Source organism: Clytia hemisphaerica, unplaced genomic scaffold (assembly GCF_902728285.1).
Source record: "Clytia hemisphaerica strain Z4C2 unplaced genomic scaffold, Clytia hemisphaerica genome assembly, whole genome shotgun sequence".
In the NCBI taxonomy this organism is placed as follows: domain Eukaryota; kingdom Metazoa; phylum Cnidaria; class Hydrozoa; order Leptothecata; family Clytiidae; genus Clytia; species Clytia hemisphaerica.
In genome coordinates this window covers 240,451-262,772 of record NW_027103852.1, presented here as the reverse complement: position 1 = coordinate 262,772, position 22,322 = coordinate 240,451, and the positions used below count along the sequence as shown (strand labels likewise).

The window sequence follows — 22,322 nt, the reverse complement described above, 5'->3', positions numbered from 1 at the left end:
GACTTCACATACATGTATACTCTTAGTCTTGTTTACATTAATTTTAAGATAACCTTTTGAAGTATCTATCGATCACAGCGTGGTTTTTCTGCGGGTATAACCTTTCATATTTAGTTTAATATATTCTCTATTAGTTCTATTTTATGTTTGCCTCAGTTATTTTTCATACTGTGTTATGCCTCGTGTTTTTCCTTACTATCATTTACTCATGCCTTTCCAACATTGGAAAGTACGTACACCTCTCAATCAAAACGAGATCTAACATCGTAATTTCTACTTTCATAGCGAATTTAACTCCTCATTCAAATAATTAATTTTCAAGTGCTTTTTCATAGCCAAATTCAATACGTTCGTAAACTATGCCAGCATGCCTTTTATTTAACTAGCCGACCCAAAAAAATATCAGCGTTTTGATTGGTCGAGAGCATCGAGATATTTGCGATATTTCATATTTCTTTAGTCTGGAAATATGACCGCGTTGACTTTTGGGGGACTGGGTAAGCGGCGGGAGAAAAATCAAAACAAAACAGCCGAAAAGAACTGACTTTCGGAGAAACTGACTTGGGAATCAAACTTCAAAGGGGGAAACGCAACAAAAATATGTTCAGATTAACTTTTACTCTGGAGTTCTTCCATAAAAGACACTAAAATCAAATCTGATGAACTAAGAATTTATTATAAAACTACTTGACACCACCCAAATATTTTCAACTTGTGGCAAATTCGTCCGTGTGATAACCAAACAGTTTTTTATCAATGCATACAAAAAAACTTGAGATTCTTGAATATTTGCCAATAAAATTTCTCATAACATAACAAGGAAAGTGTAATGTCTTGTATTAAACCAAATGACGAGTGATTTTTATAAAAGTTCTCTCCTAATTCTCGTTCTCGTTCTCGTTCTCGTTCTCGACTACAACATACGTCCTACATCTTCCTTCTAAAATTCGAAACATTTAGAGCTTGACGATAATCAAGAAAGTATCCAAATTGTTTTGCTGTTGAAAAAATGTTGTTCTTTAACCATTTTTACAAGCATACATTTTTATCGTGGGACTCCTTTCCTCTGCTATTCTTTCCCATGGCCATGTCATCGAAACAAAAACATAGAAAAAGACTGAATGTTATCAATCTGATTAATCCAATGATGGAGGGTTCCTTCTCTATCGAAACCAGTACAGTATATATCATCTGCATTTTGAATTATCAATCTAGAAACTTTCAAATACATCTCTGAAAAATCTGCAACTCTTCAAAACAAAACTTCTGGATCGAAAATGATCGAAAAATGTTTCTCTATTTTGTTTTTGTGTGAATACTTTCGGCGGGAAGTTATCGAATGTTATTTTGTTCGAATCTAACGTTCGAATTAGATTTTCGAATAAAAACATTCGAAAGTACACAGAAGCAGAAGAAGGCGGAAGTAAGTTTTAAAACAAAAGAGGACAATTTTTTTGAGTCGACAATAAATTAGTTATCACATGACTTCTCGTGCAATACTCGATATTTTACTCGTTCCGATATTTTACCGATATTTTTCCTCGCCTAAAGGCTCGGAAAAATATTACGGAAAAATCTCGGTACTCGTAAAATATTTCTCGTATTGCACTCGAAGTCATGCGATAACTAGTACTTATAATTTATTTATTATTTTAGATTTATAACAGAACCAAAGGTAATATCAGATACTTGTAACTGTTTGCGTAATCCTGTATAAATATTCAATAAAAACTAAAAAAAAAAAACATGCCCAGCCTCAGTTTGGAAAAAAATGACAAGAAAGTACAATCTTTTCCTCTTTTTAAGCAGTTTTAACCCAACTTAGGCATGGATTTTCTAAAATCGAGAGTCAAATATTGTCTAAATTGTACCAATTTTATATGCTCTTTATTTTGCATGATATTGTCGATTTAGAGTAGTCTGAAAAATTAAGAACGCATTTAAGAACATTTAAGGCTGAAAATTGCTAAAAAAATAAGCACATTCAGGCTCAGCCAAATTTTAGGTGTTTTAATAAAAAAAAAACGTGTATTATACATTAAATTTGAAAAAGTAGTTCGAAAGTTATTTCCAAAAAACTAACTTTTTTTCAATGTCGAAATTTCAAAAAATCATTAAAAACAGCAATCACGCTATAAATAAGACAAAATGATAAAAAAACAATTTCATTGTTTCTTTTATTCTTTTTTCTCTTATCTTATATTTTGCCAACAGTTTGCCCATCTTATTTGCACGTCATGAACATTTCCAACACCATCAAACTCAATGCAGACCCAAGTTCTTTGAACAACTGGTCGAGGAATGGTGATCTATTTTTTCAAAAATTTTCTCACATAGCATAACATCAAAACCTTTGAGATTTCCAAAAAAAATTTTCAGCTTTTCCAAAAATATTATCTTACATGGGAATAGCTTGTTTTACCATATTCTTAAATTCCGTGACGAGTTTTGATGAACACAGTTGTATTTTTTGGTATTTTTATGTGTAAACAAGGTAAGTGTTAAGAGAAAAGTTTGCTCGCTGTTTTTGATGGTTTTTTGAAATTTCGACATTAAAAAAAAGTCAGTTTTTTTTAAATAATTTAATGTATAATAGCTCAAAATTCAAGTTAGAGCATCCTCTATACGATAAAAAAAGAATGAACAAAAAAATTAAATCCTGAAGCTCACTATATCTCGACAAAGTTGTATACTTTTTTTTGGTGCACCCGGTATCTAGCAAATATCCAAATAAAATACCCTTACAACCTCTAGAGATCCAACAAATCTACAGAAAAAATTCGAATTTATATAGAACGATTCCAACAGATTCCAATGTGTAAAAAGAATGAAAACACACATTCGATCATTTTACGAACTAGGGCGTTTTCTTTTTTGTAGTTTTAATCGAATCTGTTTGTTTTTTTATTGTTGTGATTTATGTCCGTCAGATGGATTATTTTTAGTCTTTTGACGACAAAAGAGATTGTTTTTATACTAAAGCCTAGTTTACATGCAAAAAATCAGGTTTTTCAAACATTTGAGTCTTTAAGACACTTTACTGTACTTATTAATAAAGTTTTTCTTCATTTTCATTAATCGCAAAACAGAAGTAAGTATATCACTCATATCTTTTGTTCAGATTGCCATACAAAATATCTTAAAACGTCCTAAATGAATCTGACAGAGTACAAAATTTTGGCCAAATATATCTAGCGTCCTAGTGTAGTAAACAGTACAGGTAGTACTTGATTTTTGTCCCAAACTGCAGAATGGTACACAAATAGTAAACAGACAATTTGAAGTTTGACCCTAAAACCTCATGTATAGTACAAAAATACCAAGCAGCAAATCTGAATTTTGACCCTAACACCCCCCTGTATATTACACAAATACCAAACAGCTAAATTTTTTACAAAACACCCACCCACCCCATGATACATGCCGCTTTTTTGTACATAGACCCCCCCCGTTCCGAAAAGTAATCTAAAGAGAAAAATTGTTAATACCGTAAAATCCGATATCCTATACCTATACAAAACTCAATAAAAAGAATTACTTTGTTCCAATACCCTTTGATAAATTTGGTCACGATGATTTTACCGGTTTAAAGTATCCTCACTCTTACGAAATACAAGCAATAAATAAAAGTAGTACCTTGAGGTCAATGATGCCATTGGATTGGACGGGAAGATATGTGACGTCAAATCCGTCTCCTTCCAGATATCGGCACGAGTCCAGCACACACTTGTGCTCCTACGAAAAAGAAGGAAAGAAAGCATTAAAATAAGGGTCCGGAATACTGCGAGTAAACAAGTTCCTAAGAATATACGATGCCGTAATTTAGTTAAAAAAGAAATTAGTTTTTTTCAGGGAGTGCATAACAATCAGGCGTCTATTGCAATCCAAACAAGATTGAGGGATACTTCAGATTTCACGAATTTGCGTACCAAATTATGACCTTTTTGCGAATCTAAATTGTTCAGGTCTAGTAAGCTACCAACAAAATTTAGTACGCTACCAACAAGGTCTAAGAAGCTACCAACAATGTTTAGTACGCTACCAATAATGTTTAGTACGCTACACCAACAAGGTCTAAGAAGCTACCAACAATGTTTAGTAAGCTAGCAACAAGTTCTAGGAGGGCAAAACCGAAGTATAGGTATGCCCCGCCAATGCACATTCTGTTTTTCTTGAATGAGATTGGTTAGTGTATTAAATGAACTCGAATTTTAAAAACAGGAAAATCGGCGCTAAAACTATTGCCATTGTGTATTGACTCTGATAGAAGGAGCCGTTAAATCATAAGTGATCGATAGGCTCTATTATATCTGTCGTAAGACTACATAGGATTGAAAAAATCGATAGCTTTTGACGAGCTTGGAAACCCGTGGAGGTTTCCTTTAGAATCAGTAGTCGATAAAGTTAAATATAGTATAGTAAGAAACCTTGAGACATTACATATGATTTGGTCTCTACAGGATTAAAATTTGACCGCAAGGGATAACCCCCGGATAACCAATCAAATGCGTGTGTCGACAGTATGTCGAAACCGGTTAAGAAGTTATATTTACATTCATTTTCAAAACAAGTAGATGAAAGTATCCTTATAAAATGCTATCGTTTATAGGAAAAAAACGTCTAAACAATTAAAGCTCGGTTTTGTACGTGACACTACAGTTAAACACGAGGAGTGGATCATCTAACCACCAAGAATTTATCTTAAAGTGTTTAAAAGCATTATATCTTTCCAAAAACCAATAATTGAATCTGACCCTTGTCATAACTCAGACAGGATTGTCATTAAAGATAAAGGTTACATAATGTTATGGTCATAGATACAGTAGAAGGATAACAGAACAACCAGGAACAACAACAAGGTTTTACTATCATCTATTGAACATTATTATCTATCTAAACATATTTCAAAGAGTTGGATAAAGTTAGACAGACGATCTGCGAGCATCATTTACCATTAGTAAAAAGCTCTCTCGAATAAAAAGGAATACTACCGGGTGCGCCACAAAAAAGTTTCTCTCTTTAAAACTAACTTTCTAGAAATTTAAAGATTTTAAAAGAACCATTCCTATTTTACTGGAAAAAAGAAAGATAAACTTAATTTTGATGGGTCATTTATTAAATTCGATTCAGAAGATCAAAAGTTATGCTCAATTGAATAAAAAAGTTACTTTCTGAAAGTGCTCGAAAACGTTGAAAATCGACCTATCAAATTTTTATATTAAAATTTTGGCAATCGCAATAACCTTTACATGATTAAAAGCATTTTTTAGTGATTAAACACACAAAATTTCGAAACTGAAAGGTCAACAGGGTTTAAAATCTTCATCAAAATCACTTTGATATACTTTTACAGAAATTTTCCTCCGATTTTTGGTTTTAGATTGGATAAAGTCTATGTAAGGCTGGATCTACCTCGAAACCAATATTTTATCTATTTTTATGAATTTTACCAGATTATTTTTGCATTTTTCGACGAATTTTCTGCCTTTTATTGAAATTCAACCTTCTTTTACATAAAAAAAGGTCATTTAGACAGCTAACTATCATTTAAATGACTTAATCGAAGATAACGATGTATCATGTAATTATGCTTATGTTTAATTTGATAGGTCGATTTTTAACGTTTTTGAACAATTTCAGAAAGTAACTTTTTTATTCAATTGAGCATAACTTTTGATCTTCTGAATCGAATTTAATAAATGACCCATCAAAATTTAAATTTATCTTTCTTCTTTCCAGTAAAGTAGGAATGGTTCTTTTAAAATCTTTAGATTTCTAGAAAATTAGTTTTAAAGAGAGAAACTTTTTTGTGGCGCACCCGGTACATCAAAACAATATAGAGGTCAAGCATTTGCAGAGACTAATAAAAATTGAAAAGAGAAAAGCGTTAAAGGGATTCTTCAACAAAAGAAAATCTACAAAAAACCTACAAAAAATTCATAAAAACAAAACGTAAACATCAGTTGTTGACGGAAACAGGCAAGTACTTTCGGTTTTCACCAGTTACAGCAGGATGACCAATGAAGCTACCCAAACGAGCAATGAGCGAACCGAACTGAACATTCAAGGATTTTTACAATTAGTCGGTGAATATGGGCGTTTCCAGAAAATTTTAAACCTCATCCTCGGAATGATGTTATTTCCGTACAAATTTGTCATTTTTATCATGTTGTTCACTGTACAACTCCTTTGTATTTACTCGAAAGCTGAAAACATGGCTTTGTTGGTAGCTTACCGCCAACCAGACGATAAAAGCAATGGAAATCCATCGACATCCAATGATTTTATCACCCCACTCAATGGAGTAAAAACAGCAATATCAGAGCTAGGAGCCACCCCAAACTCAACCTACCTAAAGCTACCTGGCCAGATGGCTCACCTAAACCAGGTTGTCCTTTGGATGAAAGAATCATCCTAAACTCATTGAATCAATTCTGCAATGATTATTTCGTCTCTCAATACGTGAAAACTCCCACACATAAAGATGGAAACATACTTGATCTTGTTTTCACAAACAATGAAAACATTATCCATAACATTTCCTGTCCTTCAAAGTACCTCACACCACAAAATTGTCCTGGTATCAACCTGTCTTAATGTTAACACTGTATCAGACGAAGATGAGCAGCCAGAACCTCGTACAGGTTTTAGCACCCTGAACTTCTTTGCTGATGAAATAGACTGGGAAAATATAAAAGAGACCATGCGTCATATCAGGTGGAAGGAAACACTTAGTGACGACCCAAACGAATTATTGGAAACCATAAATGCCCTGTGTTTCAAAATATGTAAAGATAATGTACCAACCAGAATACCAATAGAAGGCAAAAGGAGATCAAAAGTTGAAAGGTATCGTAGATCCTTAACCAAAAGACGGAGAAAAATCACAAAAAAACTTTTACTCACAAATTCTCAAACCCGAAAGAAAAAAATCAATGAGGAGCTGCTGCAAATCGAAAAAAAATTGCAAAAATCCTTCCAAGATTCAAAAAAGTTTGCGGAAAATAAAGCTATTGAATCAATCAAAAAGAATTCTAAATATTTCTTTGCATACGCCAAGAAGAAATCAAAAGTGAGAACTAAAATTGGACCACTAATAGACAAAAACGGGAACCTTACAATGAAGAATAAAGAAATGGCTGACATCCTTTCAAATCAATATGCTAAAGTCTTCAGTGAACCCATGTCACCTGACGATCAAGCTTTCAACACACAAACCACTGAAATATCAGAAATGGTAATCACTGAAAATGACATAATGAAAGCCATTGACGAATTATCACCATCCTCAGCTGCTGGTCCAGATGGTTTCCCAGCAATAGTCCTGAAACAATGTAGAGAAAAATTAGCCATCCCATTGTGCCATCTATGGAAAAACAGTCTGGAAAAAGGAATTGTTCCAAACAAATTGAAAAAATCAACTATAACCCCAATCTACAAAGGAGGAAACAAATCACTGGCTGCAAACTACCGACCAGTCGCCTTAACATCACACGTTATAAAGATCTTTGAGAAAGTCATCAGAAAACACATTGTCAAACACATGGACGAAAATAACTTCTTCAACCCAAATCAGCATGGCTTTAGAAGTGGAAGATCTTGTCTGAGTCAGCTCCTTGAACAACATGATCTTATATTAAACTTACTTGACAAAGAGACCAATGTAGATGTTGTTTACTTAGACTTTTCTAAAGCTTTCGATAAAGTGGATCATTCAATTGTTCTGTCAAAATTCAAAAGGATAGGAATAACTGGTAAAATCTATAATTGGATAGAGTCCTTTTTGAGAGACAGGCAACAAACTGTAGTGGTTAATGGTGTGAAATCAAACAACCAAGAAGTTATCTCAGGTGTACCACAAGGAAGTGTACTTGGACCCCTGATTTTCCTGATACTCATTGGAGACATAGATGAGAATGTTATCCAATCTATCGTCAAGTCCTTTGCAGATGACACTCGTACAACCAAGTCAATAAAGAATGCTGAAGATGTAAAAATATTGCAACAAGACCTTCAGATTTTATATCAATGGACAATCGCAAACAATATGAAATTGAATGATGCAAAATTTGAATTGCTACGTTATGGCTCAAATACAGAAATCAAAAATGAATCTCACTATACCTCACCATCAGGAGATAAAATTGAAGCAAAGGAATATGTTAAAGACCTGGGAGTTCTTATGTTCAATGATTGTCTATTTAAACATCAAATTGAATCAATAATTGAAAAAGCCAAAAACATCATTTCTTGGATATTACGTACCTTCACTTCCCGCTCTACACATACCATGATCACTCTCTATAAATCACTTGTGATCCCTATACTGGAATATTGCTCAGCGTTATGGAGCCCCAGTACTATTAGTCTTATTCAAAGACTTGAAGAGATCCAGAAATCATTCTTAAAACAAATAAAAGGAACACACCAAAATTATTGGGAAAGTCTAAAGAAGCTTAGAATATACTCACTCCAAAGAAGGAGAGAACGCTACAGGATCATATACACCTGGAAAATATTGGAAAATCTTGTGCCAAATATCAATGGTTGCTTCAAATCTAAAGAACATCCAAGATTAGGACGAATGTGTTTTAGCAAATACGCCGGTCCAAACAATTCAAAATTACGCGACAGTACCCTGACTATACAAGGAGCAAAACTTTTCAATGCAATGCCAAAGAGCATTAGAAACTTGAAAAATTTAACTGTTGACAAATTCAAAAATGCACTTGACAAACACTTGCAAAAAATTCCCGATGAACCCCAAATCCGTGGTTATACAGGGTGCAGGAGAGTCGACTCAAACTCAATTTTAGACATAAAATCTCTCTGCTGATCCATTTCTTCCTTCAGGAATTATGGATTGAATGAAGATTGTGGTGTGGATCAAAAGATTCTTGCCAGAGCGGTACGCTCAAACACATCCAAAAGTATCCAAAAGTAAAAGTATTGGAGCCTGAGTGGAGGTGTGTTGCCAACAGTACCCTATGTCCATTTAATGGGACATTTACTGATGAAAATCATCAACTCCGTTGCAACTTTCCAAGATCAGAATGGGAATATGTCCAGTCAAAAGATTACTCAATTATTATAGAGTACGATCTCGCCTGTGGCAACGAGTGGCTAATACATATGGCTACTTCCGTTATTTTCCTTGGAACGTTTTTTGGTGCCATTTTCTTGGGCTGGTATAGTGATCAGTACGGTCGTAAAAGACTTCTGTATGTTGGTTTCGTTGGTGTTATCGTGTCCAATTTTCTAACAGTATACATGCCAAATATTTGGTTATTCATTGCGTTGAGATTCGTATCGGGTTTCCTGGTTGCTGCTGTACATCTTTGTTATTATGTTATGATTACGGAAACGGTTGGGGACCGATACCGTTCCTCAGCAGGTAACATACTATGGCTTTACTATACAGTAGCCCTCTGCATTCTTCCTCTTAAAGCTTACCTATTGACGTCCTGGAAGCTTCTTGTTATCATTTGCTCGTTACCATACCTTATAATGATAGTATCGTATGGGTTTGTACCGGAATCAGTTCGCTGGCTCCGGTTAAAAAGCAAGTTCAATAACGCTATGGAGACTTTTCAACGCATCGCAGATTGGAATGAAAAAAATGTCGAGTTTTCATCCTTGGCTATATTACCAGTAACAGAATCCAAAGAGAGAACGAATATTGGTGATCTTTTCCATCCTAAAGAGACAGCTTTAACTTCAGTCGTTTTCGTGTTTTGTTTCTACACCAATAGCCTGGTTTATTTTGGAACCTCACTTGCATCAAGTGATCTTGGCACCGACTCGATCTATCTCAACTTCCTTTTAGTCAGTCTGGTCGAGTTCCCAGCTTTGTCGTTAGCTACATTCTGCTGCGATCGGTTCGGTAGGAAATGGTCATCATCAGTACTCCTTGCTTTAGCTGGTTTTGTCATATTATTAGTATCGATCACACCAAAGACTTCAAATGCATTCACAGTTTTTCGTATCATCTTGAGTATGACCGGGAAACTTTTCGTCTCAATTAGCTTTCCTTCCATTTTCAATTGGGTCGTTGAGGTCTACCCTACCAACATTCGATCAGAGGCGCTTGGTATTATGGGTATAGCTGTCAATATAGGAGGCGCTAGTGCACCATGGGTTGCTAAAGGATTAACACAGGTTACTAAACAGCTGCCGTTGTATGTGATGGGAACAATGGGACTTGTTGCAGGTATTCTTTGTCGTTCCTTACCAGAGACAAAAGAGATATCGATGAAAGAAAGCCGATCAGAGACGAAAGAAAATACGCAAGAGTTTGAAACAATCAAAAATCTGAATTTCCTTTCGTGAGATCTTATCGAATATCTTCGCTGTAGCATAATGGACTATTCAAGAAATAGTCTGTACCCGCCCCTATGTTGAGGAGGTGTGACGTCCAGGGTGGTCTGTAAAATAAAAAATCCAGGATGGTCTTGTTTTTTGAATGAGAAAATCCAGGGTGGTCAGTATGACGAGGTCCAAAATGGTCCAAAGCAATAGGAGAAAAAAATCCAAGGGGCTCCTTAAAATAAACCTCCTCTTAAAAATAGACATCCTCAACATAGCGGGTACAAATTTTTTTGGAATAGCCCAATCACACCTGAATGAAATTATTATGGCGTGTTTGTCTATCAGTGTGAAACTTTATAAAGTGATGATGTATAATAAGGTTTTGATACTGTACATCTTCACTGTAGCATATTTTCAACTCTCGACTTTATGTCGGAAATTTTGTAGCTTTGTTTATAATATAACCTTATTTGAAATTGAACAGACCAATTCACAAAAAATAAACATAATTCACACAAAAACAACTCGGTTATCTTTTTTATATATAATAACATCGCTTATTACTGCTTATTATAATACCTGTAGGCAAAAACAGCCATTGAATAATTCCTGATATACCATGGCTATTATACCACGGTAGATTTTTTTTTCAAATTTTGGTTTCAAAGTTTGATTTTTTTATCGCTCTTGTTGTTTATCAAAGAAACTTATTAAGATAGATATATTGTCGATTTCATGAACAAATTTTACGACACAAAGTAATTAAGAAAAATCATTAAAAAAGAAAGACATTCGAACGTTCGATTATTGAAGTGTTTTATGTGAATCTTTCGATTATTTACATAATTTATGTTTTGTTTTTACTTCTAGGTACATGTTTTTTTTATAAGCAAGTGTCTGTCCCTATGTTAGGCTCGCATTATGCTTAGCATTCTATTGTTCTCAAACAATAGAGGCATTGTTTAGGTACCAAAAACTGAGCCTGCATATGCTTATAAACGTCATGCTTATAAAAGAAAAAACATGTATATGATAAAACATACGGACCTTTTTACGCCGGTCCGTCACTGCCAAATTTTGAGCTTCCGCCTTTGGGATGATATGGAGTTTTTACAAGCTCTTATTAATTTGATTTGGTTGGTCGTTAACCAGCAATAAAAAAAAATTGTTACTTTTTCTAAAGAACGCGTCATTTTTATCTTGACCAATTATTAAAGTATTTCATAAAAACTTCATCTCGTCTACGTACGCCTTTAAAAGCTGTAAAAATAACGTCACAACCTGTAAAAATTGCTAACAGCCTCAAAAATAGTAAAATATTGACTTGATATTGCCCTAGTATAAATGTCGTTCTTGTAAAGTGTTGATATATATTTTTTAAATTTTAAAGTAAAATAATTTTAATCATCAAAAAAGAGTAAAAATGGTAGAGAAACTTGCGCCCCTTTATGTAAAAAATCCCAGCCCATTTTACTTATGCTTTAATTCCCCTCACAAGCCAAAAATAACGCCAATATAAGGGCCGGAGTATTTAGGGCCTATAAGACAATCAATTTTATGATAAAGATGGAATAAGACTTCGAAAAGGATACACCTTTTCAATTGCCGCGCGAGCAATTTTTTGTCCGCTCCGCTTTATCCCACTAAAACTGTCCCAGTCCTTTTTTCGTATCTATACAATCCTTCAAGAAATATTTGAGACAAATGGGAAATTCCCCAGGAAGTTTTGAAACCACAATCGATTTGTAAGTGCTCTAAATTAGGTTCGAAGGGTAGAGTTTTAACTCTGAGTTTTAAGACTGAGGATCCAAAAGTTCAAAAATGGTCCAGTAAGGCTCCGAATATAGCCTGGAAGTCTGCCTACCCGTCTCAAATTGAAATATTCGATTAAATTAAAGAGATAGCCCAAAATCGGCTTTTTCGCCCGAACTTTAAATCTCGAAAAACGTCAAAATAACCGGAATTCTCAATATAATTCTTGAAAGATTGTATAGACAATAGAAAAATGTGCCAAAAAAAGAATTGGATCGAGTTTAGGAGGATAATTAAATAATTTTAAGTGGCACACGTCTGACCATGCGACTAAGGTCGAGAAGGATAAAGTAAAAACTTTTCAAAATGACATACGGTTTGAGTTGTGATCACGTGTTTCTTCTTGCGTCTATTGAATCTTGCAACACCCTAAAATGTTTAGATAAAGTCAAAGTCAGTACTGTCAAAATATCGTATAAAATTTTCTGTTTTTCTATTGAACTGTTGTTTACATGTTTCAAACATTTTAACCTATAAAATTCTTAATGAAGCTTCTTGAATGCTATTTCCATTCGCCCCCTGAAAATTGCTGGAGGGGCTTTGTATTCTATGAAGCTTTACCAAGCTGAAATGAATTAGCGAAATTAATAAACCATAGTTCTGTTACATTCAATAATATTTTGCGTACATATTGGTCAAATATCCGAAGGATGGGTTTGGTAGCTGTCAGGCAGCCATATTTCATTTTGGCTCACCTTCGGTATGGCTAGCATGCCAAAGGATATTTGATAAGGAGCCTGCAACTTTCAGTAAAAAGGGGAAATTAATATATGATTATGGAGTAAAGACATGAAGATAATGCATACCAAAAAAGTAACTTCAAATTAGTCTCAATCAATTCTTATCCCCGGAACAGTAATGTCAACCCTCGGCTGACAGTAGCTTACCTTAACAGCTATGTTATTCGATTCGGTGGCACCGCTTGTGAAAATGATTTCTTTTGCGTCTGCACCAATCAATCGTGCAACTTGCTGTAAAAGTAGGTTGAAAGACTGCTTATAAAATGACAAATAAATCTTCAGGGAATTTTTATTTTCTAGTTTATGTAAAGATGCTCCGTTTAACAAGTCCAATACTTTTCCCGCGCATATTCAGTTGGCAATAGTCGACTCTCTCATTTTCTAATATCAATGCTGTCAGACTGGAACTGGTTTTAGGTAAGTGAATGTGAATTCCGAATTATGAAAAAGCCTCCCCAGTCAAAGTCAAGCTAATATGGTAACCTTATTCTTCAAGACCATTAATTCCGTACCCTCGACACCCCAAAAAGAACCCTCGACGCCCCAAAAAGAACCCTCAACGCCCCAAAAGGAGCCCTCGACGCCCCCAAAAAGAGCTCTCTTCTTTCAACCTTCGCCAAATCAAGATGGAGGCAGGAATTTATTTGTCGATCTGAAGGTGATGGGATTGTCCACTGAATATAAACAATTCCATGTCTGTCAGAATTTCATTGATGTATGGACAAAATTAAAGAGCGTTCTAATACACGATGACTAGATCGCTAATGAAAATATTTGTCCAATTACTTTTCTAAATCTTTTCACTACTCTAGACGGCCGACTTCCTGCCTTGAGAAATAAAGGTACTGTCACTTAGGCTAGATATGTAACTGTACAGAATACATTTCTAGAGGTCTTAGTTACTGGTTTAGAAAGGTCTCTAGATCCTACAGTAAAAATTATTGAAGTTATCAAAGTAGACTTTTAACTTCAGATGGGAAACTACCTCACACATTTAATTCACCAAATTATACTTAAAAAATTGTGTCGATCTGAGGGTGATGGGATTGTCCACTAATAAGAACAATTCCATGTCTGTCAGAATTTCATCGATGTATGGACAAAGTAAAGCGTTCTAGATATCAAAGACTAGATCGATGATGAAAACATTTGTCCAACTCATGGAAGGTTTTCAAAAAAAAAATTTCTCGGCTCTAATTTAGACGATCAACTCTATGCCTCGCGCAATGGCGTAAAAGATTCAAAAGTGAGGCTTGTAAGGAACCCAGTCTGGATAACAACAGGAATGAGAAAAAACATTGATCCTACAACAAAGGTTCTTCAAGTGATCAAAGTAGATTTTTCATTTCGGACGGATAATCGACACCACACAACTTTTCGGCAAAATTCTTGACCAAAACGTGAGAGGGAAATTTCATTTTTTTGAAACTGAGCTTTAAAAAAAAATTATATTCTTATACCTCTCGTGCATTTTCAACAGCGTCTTCCGCTTCCCAGCCATAAAAATGTGTGCGCGAGTGTGGATTTCCATATTGAGAAATAGAGAAAGGTAACATAGCATCAAGTACACGTGGATCAAGTGGTGTGGTGGCTTGTGCGTCCAAATAGAGCGGTTTCATAGAAACGTCATCTGGTTTGTTTGCAACTGAAGTGAGAGGGAGAGAATATTTTAAAGAGAGACCCTAAATCTTAAATGCAGAACCACAAGTAACAAATTCATGATATGCACCACTAGAGAGTCTTTTAAAATGTTCCAACCCACTTAAAAAATAGAAAAAGTATTGGGTCGAATTTTTTGAAAATTCTTGGATGACATACCAGAGGTGCATATCATGAATAATGGAAGGTGGATAGTGCAAGTTTGTTGTTTACATAGATATCTTCTGAAGATACATTTGAATATATTGTAGCAGAGGCGTCTGATAGTGTCTGGTGGGAAGGGCAGGGCAGAAAGCAACTGGATATTTTTCTTGAAGGATTGAAAAACTCTCCCAAGGCTTAAAAGCTCGGCGATCTAGATGTGTAAATTAGATGGATAAAAGACAAAACTATACGGAAGCTTACCTTTGGCAACAGGGGCAGCAGCCGCATACATTCTTTTGCCTGTAGTAAATTTGACTTGTTGCTGACACTGACGTGCTGTGGCAGACAATCGGCGGATGATGTGTTGGTTATTCATTTTGTCAAGTGTATTTGCTTTGGGTTTTTTTGTTTAATGTTATATTCTTTATGATTTAGTTCTTTATGTTTGTCTAAAAATAAATTGAGAACAATATTAAAGTGAAATTCTGAAACACTTTCAGAAATTAGATCTGAATGAAAGACTTTGAATCCAGCAAATAGGTAACGAGGTAAGCAGGTAACGAGGAACGGAGAGATAAATGAAAGAATGAATGGATGGATAAAATGAATGAATGGATAAATGAATGAGTGGGTAAATGAATGAATGGATAAATGAATGAATGGATGAATGAATGAATGGATAAATGAATGAATGGATAAATAAATGGATGGATAAATGAATAAATTGATAAATGAATGAATGGATGGACGGATGGATGGACGGATAGACGAATGAATGAATGAATGAATGAATGAATAGATGAAATGATGTATGATCGTGTGATTGAATGAACGTTTGCGATAATCTTATATCCAACATCTATTATTGTAATTGTGAATTTCTCTATCAAATTGATAAATGATATGAAATAAAAAATAGTATGTATATTAACAAATAAATTCAACAGGAATATATATAAAACTAGTAAAATTAATACCTAATATTTTCCCACTATTACTGTCCATGTTTCTAACAACAAACCCACCCAAATTTAATTCCAACAATAGCAAAATTCTAAAAACCTAATGAAACTTATTTAATAAGAGGTGCTCGGACTTAATTCAGCCTTGTGTTCCAGAGCGCTATAATAGCATCGCCGGAAAAGAATTATATATAAGAAAAGTACTACTTTTCCACCAACCTTTCCAAGAAATTAGTCATGAATGAGTGCATTTGTGTGAAACAAGAAGACCTCTCAAAAACTATAAATAACTAATAATTCATTGAAAACTGAACTATGAAAATTCGACTAGATTTGTAAACGCATCCTAAGATGGCGGCTTATCAAATAAATCATACTTGTCCTCTTTATAATTCCCAAAAGCATAAAATTTCTGATATTTTGGCCTCCTCTTGCATCCATCCTGGGGTTTCAGTTTCTCGCGCGTGAAATACAAACTATCCTGCTTATGCTTGTGCTTACAACAATATAAACTCGCCAAATCCAACGGGTGGGCTTCTGTATTGAAAATAAAACCAGAGCTTGCAGGAAAGCATTGAGTCGAGTCTTTTGGTTGATAATGACTTTGATTTTGATTGATTTTATGTATAAAATTATCTTCATCGAACAAGAGGTACAAATATTTCGTAGTTTCGGCTAAGAAAAATGATTCCATACGATCGTCAAGCTGGTGTGTCTCCACGTTTTTGATCTGAAAATTTAAAAAATCGAAACCATCGTAATGAACCGATGCATCAGTCTTAAACACCCTATTTCGGCTTTTATCGACTGGATGACATAATTTACACTTCACTAGACTAAAGTTCAGTAAAAATCTAGTTTCAAACATTTAAAAGAATCGTAAAAAATATTATTTCGATTAACATGATTAGCTCTAAGTAAGCTAGTTTTCGATCGCAGTCGAGGCTGAACAGAAGGCTGAGTGCATACTCGAAAGTAGGGGTGGGTGCCACTTCTTTCTCTGGATTTCTCCACTTAGATTCTGGTTAGCGTTAACATCATCCTTAAAAAGCCGATTCTTCATCGGGTTTTTTAAGCCCTAGTGGTAAGAAAAACCCCGCTCTGGTAAACCTTAACATGTTTCGAGTTTATAAAAGGAAAGTTCATTGAATGTACTTACCGTGGCATAACCACAAGGCGTTCGTGCTATCTGTTCAATACCATCTATAATATCACGCCCAACTTCAAGAAAAAACGGATCTTTCGTTGCCTGGTATAGGTACATCGTGCTTTCTATCAGCTCTGTAGAAGGTAAAATAGATTTTAGAATGTTTGAAAGTGGGGATTTTGAGGTTTTTTGTGGAAATCTTGGCAATGATGTCTAGGTGGGTATAACATGGCTCAAGATTCACTTTCAGGATAGGCAGATGATTCTTGAAAAAATAGTCCAGATCTCCTATTTTTCGAGATTTTTTCTCAGTAATAATATAGAAGGTGTCTGAAGGCCATAAATCTAAAATAATATATCTAATTATTCAAAAAAAAAATCATCTGAATCCTTCTCTCATACGATTTTAAAGAAAATGCCTACTTAAATTGATGAAATAATACCTGGTCTAAGTGGATAACCTTCTCGTTTAGGAAAAACTTTATTGTATGCAATAGTATAGAACTCAGGTGTTCCTCCATACTGTTTCCACACTGAATAATAATTATAAAACGTCCTTGAGGCTTCCCCGACGTTTCCGAGGAGTACCTGAAAAATTTGAGAGAAATTAGATTAAAAATGTTGTGAAATACAACGAACAGTTTTCGGAGGAACCCGTCCATATGAATTTATACTCATTTTGAATTTCTCCATCACATAGACATAACTTTGTGGAAATATTGAATGCATAATCCATTCCAGTGACTGTTATACCCTGAGTAATTCTACCGGGTGCGCCACAAAAAAGTTTCTCTCTTTAAAACTAATTTTCTCGATATCTAAAAGTTTTAAAAGAACCATTCCTATTTCATTGGAAAGAAGAAAGATAAACTTAAATTTTGGTGGGTCATTCATTGAATTCGATTCATTAGACCAAAAGTTATACTCAATTGAATAAAAAAGTTACTTTCAGAAAATGCTCAAAAACGTTAAAAATCGACCTATCAAATTAAACAGAAGCATAGTTATATGGTACATCACTATTTTCGTTTCAGTCGTTAAAAATGATAATTAGCTGTCTAAATGACCTTTTGTTATTTAAAGGAAGGTTGAACTTATTTAAAATAAGGTTGAATTTCAATGAAAGGAAGAAAATTCGTCGAAAAAGGCCAAATAATCTGGTAAAATTCATAAAAATACATCAAATATGGGTTTCGAGGTAGATCCAGCCTTACATAGACTTTATCCAGTCTAGAACCAAAAATCTAAGAAATATTGCAGTAAAACCAAATTAGATTAATGTTGATGAGGATTTTAGACCCTTTCGACCCTTTCATTTCAAAATTTATGTGTTTTGTTACGGAAAAATGCTCTTAACTATGTAAAGGCTATTGCAATTGCCAAATTTAAAGTAAAAATTTGATAGATCGATTTTTGACGTTTTCGAGCACTTTCTGAAAGTAACTTTTTCATTCAATTGAGCATAACTTTTAATCTAATGAATCGAATTAAATAAATGACCCATCAAAATCTAAGTCTATCTTTCTTCTTTCCAATGAAATAGGAGCGGTTCTTTTAAAAATTTTAGATTTTGAGAAAATTAGTTTCAAAGAGAGAAACTTTTTTGTGGCGCACCCGGTAGTTAAGCCTTTTAATTATTTAAGATGGATTCATGTAAAAGATCAAAATGCAAAATAGTATTGGTATACTGTATAAATAAAAGTTTAGTGGTTAGGAGTGTAACAAATACCTGGACACCAGGCCAGAAAGCCTCCAACGATTGAAAAATGGGAAGAGTGATTTTCCCAGAATCCATATTTGTCCAAACATACCAATCATGATATTTCAAATATTTTTGTATCGACTTATTCAAATCTATAAACAGAAAGTAGAAATTTGAATATGATTTAAATGGTTAGAAAAGTTAGAAAAGCTATGTTTAATTAACAAGACTCCAGATTAGGACACCTACCAGCAGATATAGACAGAAAAAAGTCACTACTCAATCACTACTTGTTCAAAAGATTTGAGTAAACATCCATTTAATCTCACCATTGAACATTTCCAGAAGTTTAGGGTCGGAGAAAAGAGACGCCCCTTTGACAAGGTATTCAAAATATGAATCCACACCAGCTCCAATCCCTGCATCTGTCGCTGTCCAAAAGCCTTTCTGAACATCTATATGATTTCCAACCTTGAAATAAGACAAATAAAACTCATTACAGATTACAGAAAACACCTACAGCAAAAATTACATCCATCAAGATTCCTTGCAATGCCATAACTTATTCACTTTTTTAATTCAAAAGTTAAAAGTAATACTATGGATATTTGTCACTCCAAATTAAGCATTCAGAATTTTTAGGCACATTCACATTCGAGTATCTTAGAGCACAGCTTACTCTCGGGTACCTAATAGCCGGGGGGGGGGGGGGGGGTGGGAATAAAGCGGGGGGGGGGGGTGGGGTTGGAAAAAAAATGTCCTGGGTGGAAAATTTTTGAAAAGGAGGCTAATAAAGCTGAATTAGGACAAAAAAGGGAACTTTCAAAAACATTTTCCCAAAAATTAATAAGCGGGGGGGGGGGGTTGTTAATAAGAAGTCCCTGTGTGGAAAATTTTCGAAAAATTAATTAGCGGGGGGGGGGGGGGGGCTATTAAGTACCCAAGAGTACTCAAAAACGTAAACATAAGTAATTTTATATCACTCCCATGTTTGTCAAGAATTAAATGCAGATAGGGTTGAATGATAAGTTTGTGATGCTTATAATGCTGACTTTTATTATAATTATTTAGGTCTCGTGAAAATCAACTCCATTAAAGTAAAATGCATTCATACCAAACCAATTTTAGATTTGGCTTTCCATAGCCCGTCAAGTGCATCCAATGCTGCCTTCAAAAACCTCTCATCACCTGGTGTAAGAAAATTAAGACAAAATAAGTGGTCAGAAATAATAATATTATTCAATCCCCTTATGAGAAAATATTCACAATTTAGACATGGTTACTTACTAAGAAATTATTCCCTACTTATCGAGTTGATCGACAAAAGTTTTTCCTTTGATTAGCTGTGCAATTTTTGTGTTTCATCATCATAGAAGGTCTTAAAGAAGTTCAAGATAATTAATTAATAAAGGTCCTCCCAAAAGGTCTATCTTAATTAAAAAACAAGGTTTGCCCAAGATGACTTGAAAAACATTGAAGCATTAATTTCATCATATTGTTCGTTTATTGTTCAAGTTGATAACACTTTACAGTCATCTTGAAATTACCTGTTAAATATGTGATAGTACCAAACTCAAGTACAAATGTTCCAATGCTTGCAGTACAAGTGATAGGCGTTTCACCCTTGGGGACACCATTTTTGAGATTGATTGTCCCATATGGCATACTGGTGTTGGTTTGAAAAGCTGCAAAGAAAAAATAAAATAAAAATCAAGACACAATAATGACTTTATAGCACCAGTCCAAAATAAATGTTACTCGACCAGAGTTTATACTGTTTTAGTATGATCAAAAGTTATTGTATCTGAACGATCAGATTTTCAACAATTAAAAAAACTTCAAGCTTTGAAATTCCAAAACGAGTAATAAAAAAAGTCCCCAACCTGATTGCAATCATCACCAATACATGGTATCTATAGAATTCTGTTTTCAAGGCTTTTAAGTTGTATTTTTCCAAAAAATTTAGTGGATCTTCTTGGCCATATAAGGTTTTTGCAATATGCCAAATTCTTATTATAAAATGCAAAAGATGATTACACAAGGAAAGTGAGCACAGATAAAACAAGGTTCCAAAGCTGTTTTAGCTTGAACAAAACAAGACAGTCCTATATAATATTTACCACGACAATTATTTTCTAAATATTTCATACCAGGCAAAAGCTTTTCAGCAGCATCTACAGCAAGTTTAAGCAATGGTCCTTCACATGGCCATCCAGGGTCCAATTCCAGTTTTGAGAAATGCGAAAGCAAGTGAGCTGACAACAATCCTCCAACCACTAAAAGTAAATTAATGAATAATGAAGGCTTTAGACAAAAAAAATTGTAGTATGTAACAGTTTTTACTTTAGTAAGATTTTCAACACAGAACAAATTTAACTCATTATCTTTATAAAACGCAACGAGAAGTTTAGTTTTTCTGCAAATACCATACTTAGTTCTTACGCTATAACTTTCAGTTTCTTTCAGGTGGAATATCAACATACCCATACACCCAAGCATACACAGTGGTGAGTTTTCTTACCTCTAATATTTGTTTCAAAGACAGAAACATTAATATCTTGATCAAAAGATAATGTTGACACTAAAAGTTTTGCAACTCTTTCAAATTCTGTGACATTTCCCATCACCTAAACAAAGAGAAGGGATAGTGAGTTAAAATAAAAGATTAATAACTTCATATGCACTGAAATTCTAAATTCACAAAGGTACCCTTGATTCGTCTTTTTGTTTGCTGAGCATTATAAGCAGAGTCACATTTTGTGATTATTTGTGATTATTTGGTATGACCCAGGTAGAGGCTGACAACCTCGTGCACTGTAGCACACTGCTATCATTGTCCTGCAGTCACTTATTAAAATAATTTCACTGTTTCCCAATTGGAATGGATGTCACTCGAGGTCTTATTGCAAATAGGGTTTGGTGAGAGTGAACCAGATTGTTACATTTAAAAACTAGGAAATATATTTCTCACCAACAGTGTGTCAAGAGCATCGACCAAAGTCAGAGAATAGCTGCAATTGAAAAGAGGAACGAATCTGAGTTGGCAAACATACAGTATTTCCTTAAATAAATGCCTTTTCAATAATTCAGACATAATTCCCTTTTAAGCTCTCAGGTAGGTTATAACTAAAATTGATTGATAAAAGATGTAGCTTCTTTAATAGAAAAAAAATAAAGGTTGCAACTGTAAAAAAAGTCTTGATAAATTCAAAGATATCAAAATATAAACGAAGCATTCCTATACAAACCTTCCCCATGTATCTTGTCCTTGGCAAGAAAGAGGTTTCAGCTCATCATAAGGGTATGCGTGTTTCAAGTAATTATCATAGCCATGATAGAACATTTGTCTTGCTTTCTCTCTAAAAGTGATGAAGAGGAGACATTAAATTCATAGGTCTAGGCTACGTCATATCTTCTACTCTACAGGATATGCAATCATTAGTGACAGATGGCCACTATTATAGTCACTCTGCAATCTTTCGTGATTTAATTGTGCAACACCCCTCCCATTTTATGAAATTTTAACCAAAGTTAACAAATGACATGAAACTTTTTGTGACCATTGTTCGTCAAATTTCATTCACAAACTTTAATAGTCAAATTACCTATATTTGAGCCTTTCCTCTTTGTCCATCCATGCTGAAGTGCAGGCAAACAAAATGCATATTGCAATCAGGTAAGCACATGATTGCATAATATATTAAGGTGTTTAGTAATAATCTTGCTTTGTTTCATTTGCTGAAAAATATAATAAAATTAAGGGTCTATGAAAAAATTCAAAAGAGTGCAAAACGTTATAATACCAGCTTATCAGAGTCATGTCAAAATCTGATTGACTAATGTTACAG

At 34.3% G+C, this 22,322-nt stretch overlaps 3 protein-coding genes across 3 annotated transcripts in view; 1 reads left to right on the top strand and 2 right to left on the bottom strand.

Moving 5' to 3' along the window:
- LOC136807901 (cysteine desulfurase-like) overlaps nucleotides 1–15,117 on the bottom strand; it is a 32,035-nt gene extending 16,918 nt beyond the window's left edge. Inside the window, exons 1-5 of the mRNA XM_067064520.1 lie at nucleotides 14,925–15,117; nucleotides 14,321–14,505; nucleotides 13,008–13,091; nucleotides 12,436–12,489; nucleotides 3,637–3,735 (exon numbers count right to left, since the gene is read on the bottom strand). Coding sequence (XP_066920621.1) covers nucleotides 3,637–3,735; nucleotides 12,436–12,489; nucleotides 13,008–13,091; nucleotides 14,321–14,505; nucleotides 14,925–15,039 — 537 coding nt within the window. The 5' untranslated portion in view covers nucleotides 15,040–15,117. The remainder of the gene's footprint in view (nucleotides 1–3,636; nucleotides 3,736–12,435; nucleotides 12,490–13,007; nucleotides 13,092–14,320; nucleotides 14,506–14,924) is intronic.
- LOC136808009 (solute carrier family 22 member 15-like) lies at nucleotides 9,133–10,460 on the top strand. Its single transcript, XM_067064646.1, has one exon. The coding sequence runs from the start codon at nucleotides 9,133–9,135 to the stop codon at nucleotides 10,327–10,329; it is 1,197 nt and encodes a 398-aa protein (XP_066920747.1). The 3' UTR covers nucleotides 10,330–10,460.
- Nucleotides 15,118–15,507: 390 nt separating the features above from the next.
- Nucleotides 15,508–22,208, bottom strand: LOC136807900 (ER degradation-enhancing alpha-mannosidase-like protein 2). The gene is made up of 12 exons (XM_067064519.1): nucleotides 22,080–22,208; nucleotides 21,723–21,833; nucleotides 21,446–21,485; nucleotides 20,996–21,101; nucleotides 20,625–20,750; nucleotides 20,022–20,159; nucleotides 19,589–19,662; nucleotides 18,804–18,945; nucleotides 18,502–18,626; nucleotides 17,216–17,360; nucleotides 16,785–16,906; nucleotides 15,508–16,355 (listed from the first exon to the last, which is right to left on the bottom strand). The coding sequence occupies exons 1-12, from the start codon at nucleotides 22,166–22,168 to the stop codon at nucleotides 15,972–15,974; spliced, it is 1,602 nt and encodes a 533-aa protein (XP_066920620.1). The 5' UTR covers nucleotides 22,169–22,208; the 3' UTR covers nucleotides 15,508–15,971.
- Nucleotides 22,209–22,322: the final 114 nt, after the last annotated feature.